Source organism: Carassius gibelio, chromosome A25, assembly GCF_023724105.1.
Source record: "Carassius gibelio isolate Cgi1373 ecotype wild population from Czech Republic chromosome A25, carGib1.2-hapl.c, whole genome shotgun sequence".
Lineage (NCBI taxonomy): Eukaryota > Metazoa > Chordata > Actinopteri > Cypriniformes > Cyprinidae > Carassius > Carassius gibelio.
This window is the reverse complement of record NC_068395.1, coordinates 9,308,854-9,324,569: the sequence shown is the minus strand read 5'-3', so window position 1 is coordinate 9,324,569 and position 15,716 is coordinate 9,308,854. Positions and strand designations below refer to the sequence as shown.

General features: G+C 35.9%; 1 protein-coding gene across 1 annotated transcript in view; it reads left to right on the top strand.

Moving 5' to 3' along the window:
- Window positions 1-105: 105 nt before the first annotated feature.
- LOC127946684 (dedicator of cytokinesis protein 4-like) overlaps window positions 106-15,716 on the top strand; it is a 65,685-nt gene continuing 50,074 nt past the window's right edge. Inside the window, exons 1-4 of the mRNA XM_052543397.1 lie at window positions 106-269; window positions 14,556-14,639; window positions 14,905-14,945; window positions 15,161-15,216. Of these exons, the coding sequence (XP_052399357.1) occupies window positions 233-269; window positions 14,556-14,639; window positions 14,905-14,945; window positions 15,161-15,216 (218 nt within the window). The 5' untranslated portion in view covers window positions 106-232. The remainder of the gene's footprint in view (window positions 270-14,555; window positions 14,640-14,904; window positions 14,946-15,160; window positions 15,217-15,716) is intronic.

Below are 15,716 nucleotides of genomic sequence, written 5' to 3'. Positions count from 1 at the left end.
GGTTAATGGGTGTTGTAGTTCTCTATCCAATCTTTCTCATTCATTTCCTACATCTCCCATGAGGCAATGGTGTTTTTCTTCAGGGCTGAGAAGTGTGGTGGTGTATGTGGGATGCTGCTGTGGCTCTGCCCTCAGAACAATACAGTGCAAACCTGTGTGACAACAATATGGAGAGTATCCGCCGTAATTGCCCTGTTTTATAGCACATTTGCTTTTACTTGACGGGGGGAAAATGTGGATACCAACTGAACTAGAAAAATATGGCGTTGGTAAGTAATATACTTACATTTTATTGCCGCATCGTTAATAAAACGCAAGTTGGATCGCTGCAGGTGTGATAATGAGCCGTGACATCTACAATCTGATGGCAGATAAAATGTCATATCTTTCCCCGCTGATTTAAAGCCTTGAAGCCAAGTGACAGAATAATGCAATTTTTTCCCGACTGGAATTATTTATGTTGTTTTCCTTCTTTAATTTGAATGGTCATTTTGAATAGCCATTATATGCAGCAAAAAGAAGAAATAGCCGCAGTAAAGGCTCATCTTTTGTTTTTCTTCATATAGACGCTGTAATCATACGCTTCATATAAATGCTTCTACGTCTAAAACCGAAATAATACTGTTTTATATGAGAAATAGCATATTCATTATATGCTATGTGTTATTACATCTACACCAATTAGACTTAGGTTCAGTTTGTAATTATTTATTATTTATATATTTAAATTTATATATGTTTAAATTTTTACATATTTTATATCTATCTATCTATCTATCTATGATTTCTCTTTTTACTTCACACATTCATACACAGAGAGAGAGAGAGCGAGAGAGATAAATTAATTTTGAACTTTGAACTTTTTGATAAATTATTTTTGATAAATAAATAATACATTTGCCCCTAAATTATTTAAAATAGTGTTTGTATTAAGTGCCATCAGATTTTTAGGGCAAGTTGTTTCAAATGATAACCTCAGTGATGTTATTTTTATTTGCTTTTTTTATTTTCGCTACTTTTTATTCGTATTTTTTATTTTTTTATTTTTTGTAAGTTTGTTGTGACAGCAGCTGACAGTTTGAAGGATGATTTCTGGCAGATGAACAGTCTGGAATCTGCTCATCTCTCATTGGCTGATGGGTAGAAATGGAGAAAGTGAGGAGTCCAGCAGTACAGTGGAGTTCACGTGGGCTTCAGGTCTCCTGTGAGCTCGTTCACTACAGCCTTGCTAAAATATACAGGATGACATTTGGTCATTTCTTTACTTAGTAGGAGAGAAGGTCAGAGTAAAGTAGAAAGGTAGTTCAAGGGTGGGACAAGAAACAGCCTCTGATTTTCTTTTTTTGCATTAGCCACAAGACACAACTGGAGAATATTGCAATGGAATATGGCAGAAGTGTCTGCATATTACAGTTCTGCTCTTTGGAAAGTGTACACAGCTACCGAAACCTTTACCAGTCATGAAATATGGATGGAGTCCAACCGGGATGGGACACACACACACACACACACACACACACAAATACATGCATACACATTTACACACAGACATGCACCATAATCTTGGCTTCTCAGCCCTTTTGGTTGCAAATTCAGCTTTATGAACCATCTGCTATTTACAGTAAATGTATCATTAAATGCAGTGGCATTTCAAACAAGAATGTGTCTGATGATCATCTTCCCACACCTGGCTTTTCCTCTTAAACCAAAGCTGATGGAAGGAAATGGGGCTGTTAATAGGACTAAGAGAAGTTAATAGGACTAAGAAGAAGAAGTTGAACATTATGTAATTATTTATTCGCGCATATAACTTGTTTTATTTTCTGTTGTGGGACTCAAAGGAAGAATATTTGAAGGTCTTTTTGTCCATGCTTTTACAGTAAATGGGTAGTGTTTAAGTTTAAGCTTAAAAAGGTATATATATATACGGATATATATATATATATATATATATATATATATATATATATATATATATATATATATATATATATATACGTATGTTTTGTGTACAGTATCCCAAATTTTCTGAATTAAATAATTAAGTCTATCTAAATATGAAAATTTGCTGAAAATGTACTCACCCTTAGGATGTGCAAAATATAGATGAGTTTGTTTGTGGCTTGCTCACCAATCGATTCTCTGCAGTTAATTGGTGCCGTCAGAATGAGATTCCAAGCAGCTGATTAAAAACATTACAGTAGTCCACAAACTGTCACGTCCAGCTAAAATATGACTCCTCTATCCATAATATTGTTTTCTCCAGTTAAAAAGTCCTCTCGTCTGAATCAGGGGAGAAATGTGCACAGATCAAGGACTGTTTACAACCAAGAACAGTTCTATACAAGTATGTTAATGGATCTTGATGCGCGAGGAGAACAGGGGATGGACTCTTTACTGAAGGACGCGTTATTATGGATTTGTCTTTTGGTTAAAACACCTCAATGATGGATTTGTTTATTACAAACACACTTTACAAGACGTTAATAGATGGACTGGAGTCATGTTGTTAACTTGTAGATTATTGTGTTGTTTTTATCAGCTGTTTAGACTCTGACAGTAGCCATTCACTGCAGAGAATCCACTGATGAGTCATCTGTAGATTTCTCCACATCAGCTCCGTTTTATTCGAGCAGTGTTGCATGAGAAATACATAGGAATAGTTCACCCCAAAATATATATTCTTTCATCATCTATTCATGGTGTATGACATTTTCTTCTTGAAAAAGTTTGAACAAAAACGAGATGTTTTGAAAGTCAGTGAAGTCCAGTGTTGTTTGGGACACCAGTGACTTTCACTGTATAGATAAAACAGTTGAAACATTTTTATGACGTGTGAATTTTCATTTTTGGATGGATGTTGCTTTTAAACTTGAAATCACGTAATCCTGAATGTCATCTCTGCATCCCTGCTGAATTTGGATGTTGATTGGCTTGTGATGAAAACCAACACCATGTGGAATCTGCAGGCAGCAGCTGGGAACAGACAGTTTGACAAGTCCATATTGGTTTATAATTACACCATAATGTTCAGAACATTTACGAAGTAAAGTGAAAGCTAAAGCTAATACTTTTCTTGTTACTTTTTGTTACAGCACATCAACACCATCTCTTTCGATGGTTGAAGAGTTTAGCGTAATTGAAACATCCACCACTTCTCTTATTATCAGTCCAAAAACTGATCTTGGCCATGCTATTTAGCAATGGGAATCCTGTTCCCGTGCTTCTCAGCCTGGATTTATGATGGCAGCGCAATCGGCATACAAATGAGGCTTTTGCTTTTGTCACATGCTGACTGGGCGCCTACAGTGCCCTGGTCAACAGGCACGCTGCCACTCCGAGAAAGAGATAAGATTGACAGATAATGCTAGAAGAGGCCTAGTCAGCTGCCAGGTCTGTGAGACGTTGGTGGGAATTCAATGAGACTTTCAGTGCACACATAAGCTCTGTTCCCAAACGTAGCAATCATACTAAGGCATCGTGGGATGTAAAAGCTGTTCAAAAAGTTGGCAGCAACATTGTGCGGCCATCTATGATACCTTATTTTGGCCGAACCGTAAGACAGCACTGCATGTGTGTAGCAGACTAAGGCAGGGGTTCCCAAACTTTTTAGCCCGCGACCCCATGATAAATGCGCTGCTGCCCCGCGACCCCCCCCCCCCCCCCAAAAAAAAACAACACCTCTCGTCGCATGAAATGTACAACAAATCGATTTTATGCCCAGTCTCAAAGCACACGAAGTTATATTTTATTGTTCTGCGTGCAAAATCAGTGTTACAATTCTGCATGAGCTGCTCGATATCCACCTGTTCTCTCTCGGAAAGTAACTGTGCAGCTATGTTGGGTTGAACTCGTTCATTATTCTGCCATCAGGAACCAGTCGAGTAAGTCTGAGCTGCTCACACGCGTGCACGCACGCACGCACGCACACACACACACACACACACACACACACACACACACACACACACTCATGCTAATCCGTTAGATGTGTCACTTTATGCTTTCCATGGTGACGCGTCATTGTTTGTCACGTGACATACCGCAGCAACAACAGAGCTGAATGAATGATCTGCTTTTGTCATTTTTCCTTTTTTATTCAAAATATTAACAAATTTGTTAGATATGGCATGAAATAGCTGATATTCCGATTGTCAAATATATGCAAGTGGAAGTGTTTTGTTGTTTAAACACCTTTATAACGATCGCGTTAGTTGAGCTGTATGCGCGATGGGCGCCGCCATCTTAGTTTGTGCCGCAGACGCAGTTCAGAGAATCAGATCTGTTGGATTTACAACACGTGAATTCATCCACTTCTCCCGAAATACATAAAAGTAAGTGGCTGGTGAACTGGGAGAATAATGGAGTAAGCTTTAAAGTTACTTACACAATGTGTATCTGATATGAATAAAATGTGTCTAATTATAATGAAAAAGATTATTATTGCCTCTTCCTTTGACATCAGTGTGTATTTTACAAACTCTAAATGTATTGTTTTTTCTAGTACTTATATGTCTGAAACCTAAAATAAACATTATGTGGTTGAAAACACTGAAAAGTTGTGATGACAGCTCTGAGCGCACTTGTCTCTGGCTCAGCGCCAGCCAACTCGCGAGGGCACATTTGAATTTCACGTCATGCACTGACCGGTGTGGTCGTACACTCCAGGGACTAGCCTAGACTGACCACACCGGTGTGATCGTACGTGCGATGCGAAAGAGTTAAATTACTTGAAACAAAAATATATAAAGCCTATATCGAAATCATCTCGCGACCCCTGCGCCGGGGTCCTGCGACCCACCGTGGGGTCGCGACCCCTACTTTGGGAACCACTGGACTAAGGAACAAATTCAACCAAAAGTTGAGAGAATGAAATGTTGATGTAAATGATTTGCAGTCAATGCCAAAAACGATTACTAAAGTTAGCAGTATAATTCATATTGCACAAACATTGTGTGTCTTTAACACACTGTTATCTAAAGCCTGGGCCACACCAAATGTGTCGGTCACTTTAGTCTTTTCTGTGTGTTCTGCATCATTGGTTCTACGGTAGTTGGATGCCATCAACTGTTTTTTGGCCGATTCTGGATGTCAAATTGGTAGCAGAGCTTGTCGGCGAGAAAGGGAACTCTTATTGGCTATTCAGCTTAGCAAATGAGCGCACAAGAAAAAGAATAGAACTGACAAAAGCAAACCAGTGACAGAGTAAAGAGGGAATGCACAGACACTTGTCATTCTATCCATTTCTCTCTGTCTTTCACATGAAGACGACCAAGGGCTGACAATGGCAGTGCCATTTGCAACACGATTGCAAAAAGCTACACAAACCCATCAGTAGTGTGCGAGGTTGGTGTAAACAATGATAAAATCAAGTGCTTTTTGTGTTGTACTGTTCAAGCACAGTTCTAACTCTTCCATTTTCACCTGTTTGTATGCTGATTACAGACTTCTGCCACCTGCTGGTACGGGAGAGTTATTCTCTCTCACGCAAGTGCAGACCTTACATGCTAGTTGTCTGTCCAGTGTGTTCTTAGTGCAACCTTTTTGACCCGACACAAGGCAATGGGGGCGGTGCCAAACTCTGCTTTCTTCTGTGCTAGTTCTTTGGCGTCAGCTTGGTGTGTCCCTACTCTTAGCAACATGCTAATAGTCAAACTCATCTATCAAATTTTGTCAAATCAAATGTAAAATCAAGTCTTGTATACTCTTCCTGTGACTGAAGAAAAAGGACTCTAAAAAGGATTCTATTCATCAATTGCTGATTGGATGGAGGCAGATCTAAATGTGAGCTTGCAGTCAATTGAAAGAAAGGGGCGGGTTTATGAATATGAAACGTTAGGAAAAATCTTGCATATGTCAGCATTAGAGAGAAATCTATCATTTTAACTAGAAATGTGTCATGATTTTGTGTTTGAATTAAAAAGTTATAAGGTCGAAAATTAAACGTGCATGGATAAGTCGGTCATTAACATGCGTTTAGGAAATACATTTAGAGATTTAAAAAAAAATGTCTTTAAAATAGCAACTCTAACACCTTGTTGTTATTATAGCAACCTACTAATGTCAAACTATTGGAATCTGTTGTGAAATGAGTTTTACATACGTTAAAAAAAATTAATGTTGTTATTGTTAAAATAGTTAAGTATAATTTTAAACTGCGACTATTTCAGTGTTTGTGTGTGTAGCATGCTGTTATCTTAGTAATATGAAACCTTATTGAAATATTAGTGTTGTGCATTTAAAATCAGTTACTGTTAAGTGTCCATCTAGTTAGGATGCTGTCTATGTAGGCAGTAGATGGCAAGACAAGCTCACTAGTTTTTGTAAAACCGCTATACTTGGTACACAGTGACAAATACTTAAAGATTTGTAAAAGCTTAAAGGTTTATTGCCCTTAGCAAGCTTTCACTGTTAAAATAGCTGCATGTCGCAACAAGGTGTAAAAGTGTCATTGTGAGCTCTCCGAAATGGGTGATCTAGGAGCGTATCTTTAAAAATATCCTGTCACTCCAAAGACTCAGTTTAGAGAGAGAGCAAGATATAGATTTGAATCATTCATGTTTATAACAATCTCAGCAGCTCTTTTTGCATAATTCATTGTCATGTGTGCAGCATGTTACCACTTCAATAACATACTACACGCTATGTTCTCTGTCACTGCCAAAACAATCATTAGGGTTTTATTCTTTGGTACAATCAGCTCATCCAGCATCCTGTTGCTAGTATCCACTATATTTTACTCCTTCTCATAATTCCTTTTACCCTCCAGGAGATGGCAAAAAGAAGCCAATATTGGATTCATTTTTCTATGGCCTTGCCAAGAACAGGAATCTCCATGGGTTTCAGACTTTGAGTTCTTGATTCTTCAGAGTTTTCTTCTGATTTGTCTCATGGGTTTAAAGGGATAATTCTGTAATTGTTTACTAATGTTGTTCCAAACTCATAACTTTTAGTTTTTTTTTGGTACACAAATTGGATTTTTTTTATATAAAAAAATTGAGTAGCCTACAGCTCGTTCCATACAACGACTGGTTATAATACCACATATAAAAACGCACAAAAAAGTGGTCCAACAACAACATATTGTACAGTATAAAAATGGTTATTAGTTTTGAGATTTCTTAAAGATTATATTTAACTGCTATTAGGGTATTAGTGTTTATAAAATGTTAACTTCAAAGTTAGCATGAAATGTAAATTTACCTTTTATATTTTGTAAATGCATGCATAGTGCATAATGCATCACAAATGATTTGTCTATCTATTGGTCTTATTTTAAAATATAAAAACTATTTTATTTTATTTTTTTGGAACTACAAGGCCATCTTTTGACCTGATCAAAATCTTCAGGTGACATGACAGACTTCTCTTTGGTGACGCGTGCTGGACTTTTCCAGCCATTTAGAAAACCAAAAATCATACTCTTTATTTTTTACAAATGACCCTTCGCAAAGACCCCTTTCGTTACTTTTGTTATGTCCGACAAGCCATGGTGCTCTCACGCCACACGTCATGTTCTCACGCAGGGAAAAATACACAGTGGAGCAAAGAGGACACTGAAAACATGCCAACAGACAAGACAGAGCAGGTTATTTTTTGTATGAAACAATACTCAGCTCAGATTTTTTTCAAAAATTGTCAATTATTAAAAAAACGGATGTCATGTTAAGCCTCAGTCTACGAGGCATGTGAACCAATCTTCTCTTCCTTTTAACTAGTTATAGCACAAAATATAAAAGAACATAAGTATCTTGTTTCAACCACGGAAGGACGTCATTGCACACCATTTTTAAGTTCAAGTCTGCCAGTGTTAATCTGGTTTGTTTGTCAGACAAGAAGGCAGATTTGGCGATATGATTGGTCAGATAGTTGAGGCTTTTTTTTTGGTCTTCAACAACAATTATTTACAGTAGTAGATTTCGTATAATACGCGATATTTGAAATATCCAAAGATGAGAACTGACCGAATGCCTGTCTGCCAGTTTACAGTGTGTCTTGAACAGTTGTGTTCGGCGGTTGCTGTCTAAACGCATGTAGAGCATGGCTGTCTGTGTGGGAAGGGTTTGAATAGGGCACTTGCTCACCAAACCGCTGCCTTTGTGCTTGTTACCATCTGTTAGGGCTCGATGGCTGTTTTTCATAGCGACCATGTTGATAGTCAGGTGAATTTACTCTCACCTACAGGTTGGAGAAGTGGCATGTGGTTTGTTTTTCTCCAGGAAGCCTGTGATACCGTACTTGACATGGAGAATGAGACCTCAGAGTTATGTCAGATTTATTTTTGTCATGCTATTGCATAGACCCAGACCCAGTGGACAAACTGGAAATATGGTGCATTCAAGTAACTGTGGCAGGAGCACAATGGCTATGTACGATTTCTAAAAATTCAGCAAGATTTTTAAATTCTACTTCTACGAAATCATGAATAAAGAATGCGCATCAGGATACCTTCAGTACAGATGCTGTAGCTATTATGTCCACCATATTTTCTCACCAACACGCAACTCAGAAACTTAATGAAAGTCCAGATTTTCACACTTTTAATCACAACCTTGTGGTGATATATACCAATATTCGCTAGATAGAGGAGGATTTAAACCTACAACACCTGCTTGGACACCATGACACTATGTGCCAATGTGTCATTTTTTTTGCCAAGTTACCAAGTGATAGTTCTCTCCTCAGAGCGTTTATCAGATTGATGGCGCAAGGTTAAAATGCGGTACTGAAATGTGTTACATGCTCTTGACTTACTCAGACTGTCAAGTACAGTTTTTCTGTCTCCTGTAACATTAGAGAAAGTGACAGCTGAAGACAAACAATTCCCCAAAGTGAGTTTGCTGTGTGTTTTCCACCACTTTCATCCAGTTCTTTCTCTCCGTCTCGGTTGTTTTCTCTCTGGGCATTCTGGTAATAACAGGCCGTCCTGTGCTCCATGGAGAATAGCTACAAGACATTCCCATCTGGGTGCTAATGAACACAGACTACAAACACATTTAGGCTCTGTTCAGTTGTCAGAGAATCAACTAAGAATGCTATCTTATTTAATTTTTGAAACTCTGCTTTAATATTTAATGTTTCTAGATAGTTAAAAGATTGATTCACTTACCTTTCTTCATTGAAATAATGACTCTTTGCAAACAGGTTTCCGGAACACTTACCCTGCCTCTCATTGGTCAAACAAACTGAGAGCCACACCCTCCAACTCACGCCATTGGTTGAGCCACTGTTGCTATGTCAGGGTGGTCGGGATTCTTAAACAAACAGCAGTGTTTTGAGCAGCCTCAGAGCCAAAAATATACAAATGGCTTATTTATAAGCTGGAAGAGGAGAAGTTGGGATATGTTTTGATGAAGGTCAGTTACTATTATCAAAGAATCTTTGTTGAGAAGGCCTTGACTCTCAGGAGAAAAATCACTAGACTCACAAAAGTCTTCATTTAATAGCATTGATGTCTAGGAGAAACAGTTGGGATGTTAAAGAGACCTCTTCTGTATATCAGTTTTTTTAATCCTGCTAATTAGATTGCTGACAGAATTGAATTGTTAATCTAAACGTTCTTTGTGCATAATAATGCCTGTATTTATTTTAAGTGAGATGTCTTAACGTATTCGTGAGCTACAATAGAAGCTGCACTGTTTCATATTTAAATAAAGTGTTAATGTAGAAAGCTGTTGCACTCTGGGAGTGAACAGAACAAAGCAAAATATGTGCGAGATGTAATATCAAACTAATATTCTCATTACTGCACACAAGGGCTGAGTGTGGGAATGATCACATCAAATGAGAAAACCGCACTGCTGGTGTACCTCTGGTACTTGATTTTTATTAAAGTTGTTTGTTTTTAGAGACTGGCTGAGCCATTTTTGGCCAATATATTGAACTTCCATCTCTCCTAATGCTAGATGTGATTAAATGAACCAAAGCTTTATCAGCATCCTGTATTCTGGTCTTCCAGCTTAACCCTATAAAGCCTACAGTATCATATTTTATATAATAATAACATCTAAAGGTTCAATAAACTTTTTTTATTAATTATTACTATTAGTAGTAGTAGTATTTTTCTGATCATTATTCCTTATGTAAGTGTTAAAACCTATTAAATGGCTTGATAAGTGTAGATTTCTTTATTTTGTTGATGTATTTCCTATTGAAACATGAACCATGATTTGCCAGTGAGTAAACATGTCAGATGCAATGAAGGCAGTATCTATATTGATGGTTAATATATATATATATATATATATATATATATATATATATATTTATTTCATTGACAGAAAACTGAGTTGCATGTACAAAACACTATTGTATTGTGAAATTACGGTAGAAAATAATTACAATTCAATTAGTTAATTAAATAAAAACATAGAAAACAAAACACACTTTAAGCATGTTTTATTCATCATGTTTTAGTAAAAATTTTATGTAGAAATAGTACTTTGCCATGTAGCTCTGACAAGGGTTAACTAAAACTGAAACAAAAACTTAAAACATGAAATACATTTTTGCTACTTTTTGTATTTCAGCTAGTTGCACTGTAAAATAATAAATAAACGATTAAAACTATTCCACTGTAGTTTAACTTGATAACTAAAATAAGAGTGTTGCAGTTATGAAATGATTATATATGTATATACAAATAGAATTTAAGTGATTGAAAAACAAACAACATTAATTTAATCATTTATACATTTTAATGATTAAATAATAAAAATGATGATAATAATACAAATTGATAATAATAAAATTACTACTACTAATTCTTATTCTTCTTATTATTTTATCATTTGTAAATTTTAATTATATATCCTTATGTATATGTTTAATAGTTGTTTTGAATTCAAATTTCTAATTAAAGTTCCAGAAGAAACCGTCATATCATGGTTGTCATTGGAGAAACAGGAATATAACGGGCAGTGTTGTCCAGCCAATGCTTAACCTGTTGTGTTCAGTAGTCGTCCAATCCTAGCCTCACTCACTACAAGCATAACTGCAGGAGTGATCCCAGATGTATCCATAAACATCCCTCCCATTAGCATTCGAAGTGTTGTGTTGGTATTTCTGAGTGTCAAGAGTATGTCTGTTTGCACCCTGCCTTATTGTCTTCTCTCGAGGCGGACTCAATACAACATAGCGTCAAAAAGCAATATGAAGAGAGGTTAGTGAGTACGCCCATCCATCACCCTGACAAACAGACAGATATCAGCGAGCTCTGACTGTCTACAGGGGATTCTGCTGTTGGTTTAATGCTCTCACATCAGCCATTTACTGAAAATGCTGATATATTCTGTTTGCAGTGAATACATTGGTACATTTTAAATATAGTAAGTAATGATGATTTCAAAAATACAGAACATACAGTTTTAAGTGTTTTGTGGTAACTTGTATTGCATCAGATCTGTAGGATTTTCAGTTGTTCTTTCTATGAGGACTGCAGGTGTTTCAGGTCAGTTGATGGTAACTTCATTTGCAGAATCGGATCAGTTGTGTGTTTTGCAGACTAGATGAGATTTTGTCAAAATTGCAGGAATGATGCTCATGGAAGCATAAAAAAATGCAGTAAAGTTTTGCATCCTGTGATTGTGTTCTAACAAAAGTGTGTGAATGAATTTACAACTTTCATTCAAGTTACATTTCATTTGTATAATTGTAAATTTAAAAACCTAACCTTTGCCAAAAAAATAGGACAAATATTTATATATAAATATTATATGCTATATGTATATTTAGATATTAATTTAATATAAAATAGTATATATGTTATACATATTATAAATTTAAAAAGCTAAATTATTTGTAGTGTTTTCTTTTTGCAAAGAAAATGCAGCATTTCAAATGGACAAAATATGTTTATATACAATTATATTATGTTATATATAGAGAGAGAAAGAGAGAGGGATTGATATTTTTATGCAAATAAAATATTTAGAAAAATACTAAATATGCTTAAAAATAAAATTATGCAATTTTTATAATGTTGCTATGAAAAATTTGGTCTGATATGATGATTATTTTCATGTTATGGTTGATGATTAATAAGTTGTCTGTATAATAATGTTTTAAATGAATACAATTATTTAGAAGTGCTGCAAGTGAATTTAGGCATATCAAATAAGCGATAACCGATTTGGTGCCGATATTTTGTGCATCAATGATGTTTACATTTGACTGGTTTATTATAAATGCACAAGCTAGAAAGCTTTATAAATGCTTGAATTTGAATTGTTACACATTAAGGAAAATGGATTTCTGTGGGAAAATGTGTGAGAAAAGGTGTCATCATATCAGTGACTGATGCAAGGAGCGGCTGCCCAGTTCATCCCGACCTTTTTCCCAAACATACCCCATATCCACAGAGATTTAGAAACTGAACATGCATAATATTATGCAGTCTATAAATGTGGCCATGGCAATTAATGCCACCTTAACCTTTCTAAAACGCTTCATTGTCTGAATAAAATGTTTGAATCGCAGCTGCAGAAGGAACCCTAGTGAACCTTCCTGCATTGTGAGCGTAGATCACAGGCACAGCGTTCTAGGTGTGCGGACGGCTCTTTGCACCTGGTCAGGGTTACGCGAGACGGGCCTCTGGCTGCCCTGTCTCTCTGCCAAACAGCAGTGTGTGTCCACAGCGCTGACAGCAGGACCGTGGGAAAGCGTTTAGCACAAGCGCACAGATCAGACGGGTTCGACTGTCATATTACAACAGAGCTTTTGTCACTCCTGTAGGCGATGGCAGAGGTCCAAATACATTTAAGAGGTTATAAAAATCATCTGCAGTTTCATATAAGGTGTTGTGGGTGGTCGGGTCGCTATGTGAAAGACTTGTTTGCAAGCCATAGTGAATTTCAGTTTTTTGGGGTGTATTGTTGGGGGAGCGTGGGTTCATTTAATTGATCAAACTGGTTGACAGAATGATCAGATTGATTAGATTAGATTCATCTGAATCAAAATGACTATTCAACATCCTTAATCCAGTAATCGGACGTGATTGGTCATGGAAAAGATTGCAGAAATCTATTGGTTAAATAAGAAATTAAAATCTGGGTCACTGGAAAAGTACAAAATATCAAGGTGATACCACTGCTAAACTAGAGTAATAATAAAAGAATATTATTTCATGAATTTATTCTTGAACAGATATATGGTTTCATAATGAAGAAAAAGCATAATCAAAAGACTAAAATGTTTTATAATTTTTTTTTTAATTGACAGCAGTAATATTAATAATAATAATATATTAACAAAACTGCTTCACTGCTTAAAACTTTTTGAAAAATATTTAAAATATTATTTTTTTTTTTTACTTTTTTTTTTACTTTGACAAATCTTTCAACTTTTTTAAAAATTAATTGAAGGAATCTTTTTTTATTTTTACTACTACTACTACTACTACTAATAATAATAATGATATAATTCCAGTAATAATAATATTTAACAAAACTGCTTTATTACATTTTTAGTAGTTTACACCTTAAAATTATTTGAAAAATATTTAAATTATTAAATGTAATTTTTACTTTGAAATGTCTTTTAAAAACATTTTGATTTAAGATCTTTTTGAAATGATTAAGTAATGTATTATACAACCTTTGTTGTTTGGCCCAATTTAAAAATAACTTTATATTTAAATGATCGTTTAACAGTAATTGAATGAATGGAAAACAAAAAAAGTCTCAATTAGTATAAAATAATTTTAAAAATCTTTTTCATGTTAATTACAATTTGTTAAGTGGCCATAATTACCCATTTTACCCTTAGAAATTGCACAAAATATCCTTTAATATATTTCAGTATTGATATTGATATTAAGCGTTATCATTCATGTCTCTGCCATTCTTGCAGCATCTCTGCTGGATTGAGGACGGATGCTGTGTGTTTGTTTCAGTGTGTATTAATGCACATCACTGACAGGCAGCGAGCTCAGCAACACATCCCGTCTTTAAAAGTTGACACGGCTGTTTCGGCAGCCTGCTTAACCTCTGAGCAGTGTCAGAACTCTGCCAGGTTTTGTTTATTGCATACAAGTATTTATTTATTTCCATGTCAGAATATTTCCTAACCCACTTGATATTCAAATGAACACTTCTAATTAACATATTGTGCAAAAAAAAAAATATACGTATATGAATGCAAAAGTAGTTGATACTGTAGGTTGAGTCTGTGTGCTCCTGTGTGGAGAGATCTTGTACTTGTTATGTAACTTATGCTCAGGGATGTGACTCGGGGTTTATTTTAAGAAAGCAATGAGATAATGTTAGAAGTGTAGCTCTTAGCATAGGATCTATATTTTAAGGAAATGTTTTTAGTGCTGGGTTGTTTGTTCATTGAGAAGTGTATTGAGAATGACTTTGAAATCCCCATTTCTGAATTCAGTCAGTATTGAATGTAATGTTGATATGACTTCGCCCACCGGTCCGAAAGATGGTTTCCATATCTCCCGTGCAAAGTTTTGTGAAGACAGATGGTTTTGTCACATATGTCAGAGCTCTTACTTTACTCATGAGTCATACACATTTTTTACTTATTGTTTTCTTTTTCTTTTTTCTCAGTGCTGGCAAATTTTCGAGGAATGGTTCAGCATGGACTCCCGCTGGAGATCGGCGACACGGTGCAGATTTTGGAGAAATGTGAAGGTAGCTGAGTCAACCTCTTTAGAGCTGTAGATCCTCAGTTCCTCAGACTGATTCTGTTAAATGTATTTGTTGAGATGCATTCAGTTGGGCATGGTTTATAACACTGCTCTGTTCAATAGTTGTTGTTTTTTTATTTTAACACTGTTCACTACTTGTATATTTTCTATAATAGCACAGGGTGCACCACATTCTTAAAGTTTTAACGGTTCGAAATGTTTGATACACTTTGCTGTTGTGTGCGATTATTACATATGTCATTTTGCAGGATGGTACAGAGGATTCATCACAAAGAATCCAAACGTAAAGGTGAGAACAAAATATTACGTTGCTTAATGTTTGACTTCATAATCATGCAAAACTGAAATGGTTCCCATATTTCTGTCAGGTTTTTTCCCGTTTATCTGTATCACCTTCCTCTGCTTTGACTCTCAGCACATTTATGTACAGATGGTAGTTTGCTTGTGTGTTTTACATGCAGTAATTGGCTCATTAAATAACTTTCTGTTGTCTGTCTCTCCCAGGGAATATTCCCAAGCTCCTATATTCACCTCAAGAATGCCCACGTCAAGAACAAAGGGTACGAGTCTATGAAAAAAAAAATGTAATGTATATATTTATGTATGAATAAAACATATATCTGAGACAATTAAGCCATACTTAAAGATATACATCTTAAATGTTATTGCATTAGATAACGGATGACATATTGATCAAAGTGGCATTTATTTTAAAGAAAGATAAAATAGGTAAAATAGGTTTGATCCCAGGAACTGGTGACCCATGAATGGATGGCTAATGAAATCTCACCTTTGACCTGCCACCAGCGCCCTTGAGAAAAACACTGAACTGCTATAGGGGCCATCCTTGTGCGTCAGATACAATGCATTTGCAAAATGACATATCTGCTCTATTGAAGTGACAGGAGCCTTCACTATCTCACAAGCCATTGCAAGTGTATTTGCAGACATGTCCTCATGAGTCAGTGTTACTCCTCAGGGTCATGCGAGGTCACTGTTCTTCATCCTGGACTCGTTCAGATGTGTGTGTGTATGTGTGACTGTGTGTTTGTGTGTCTTG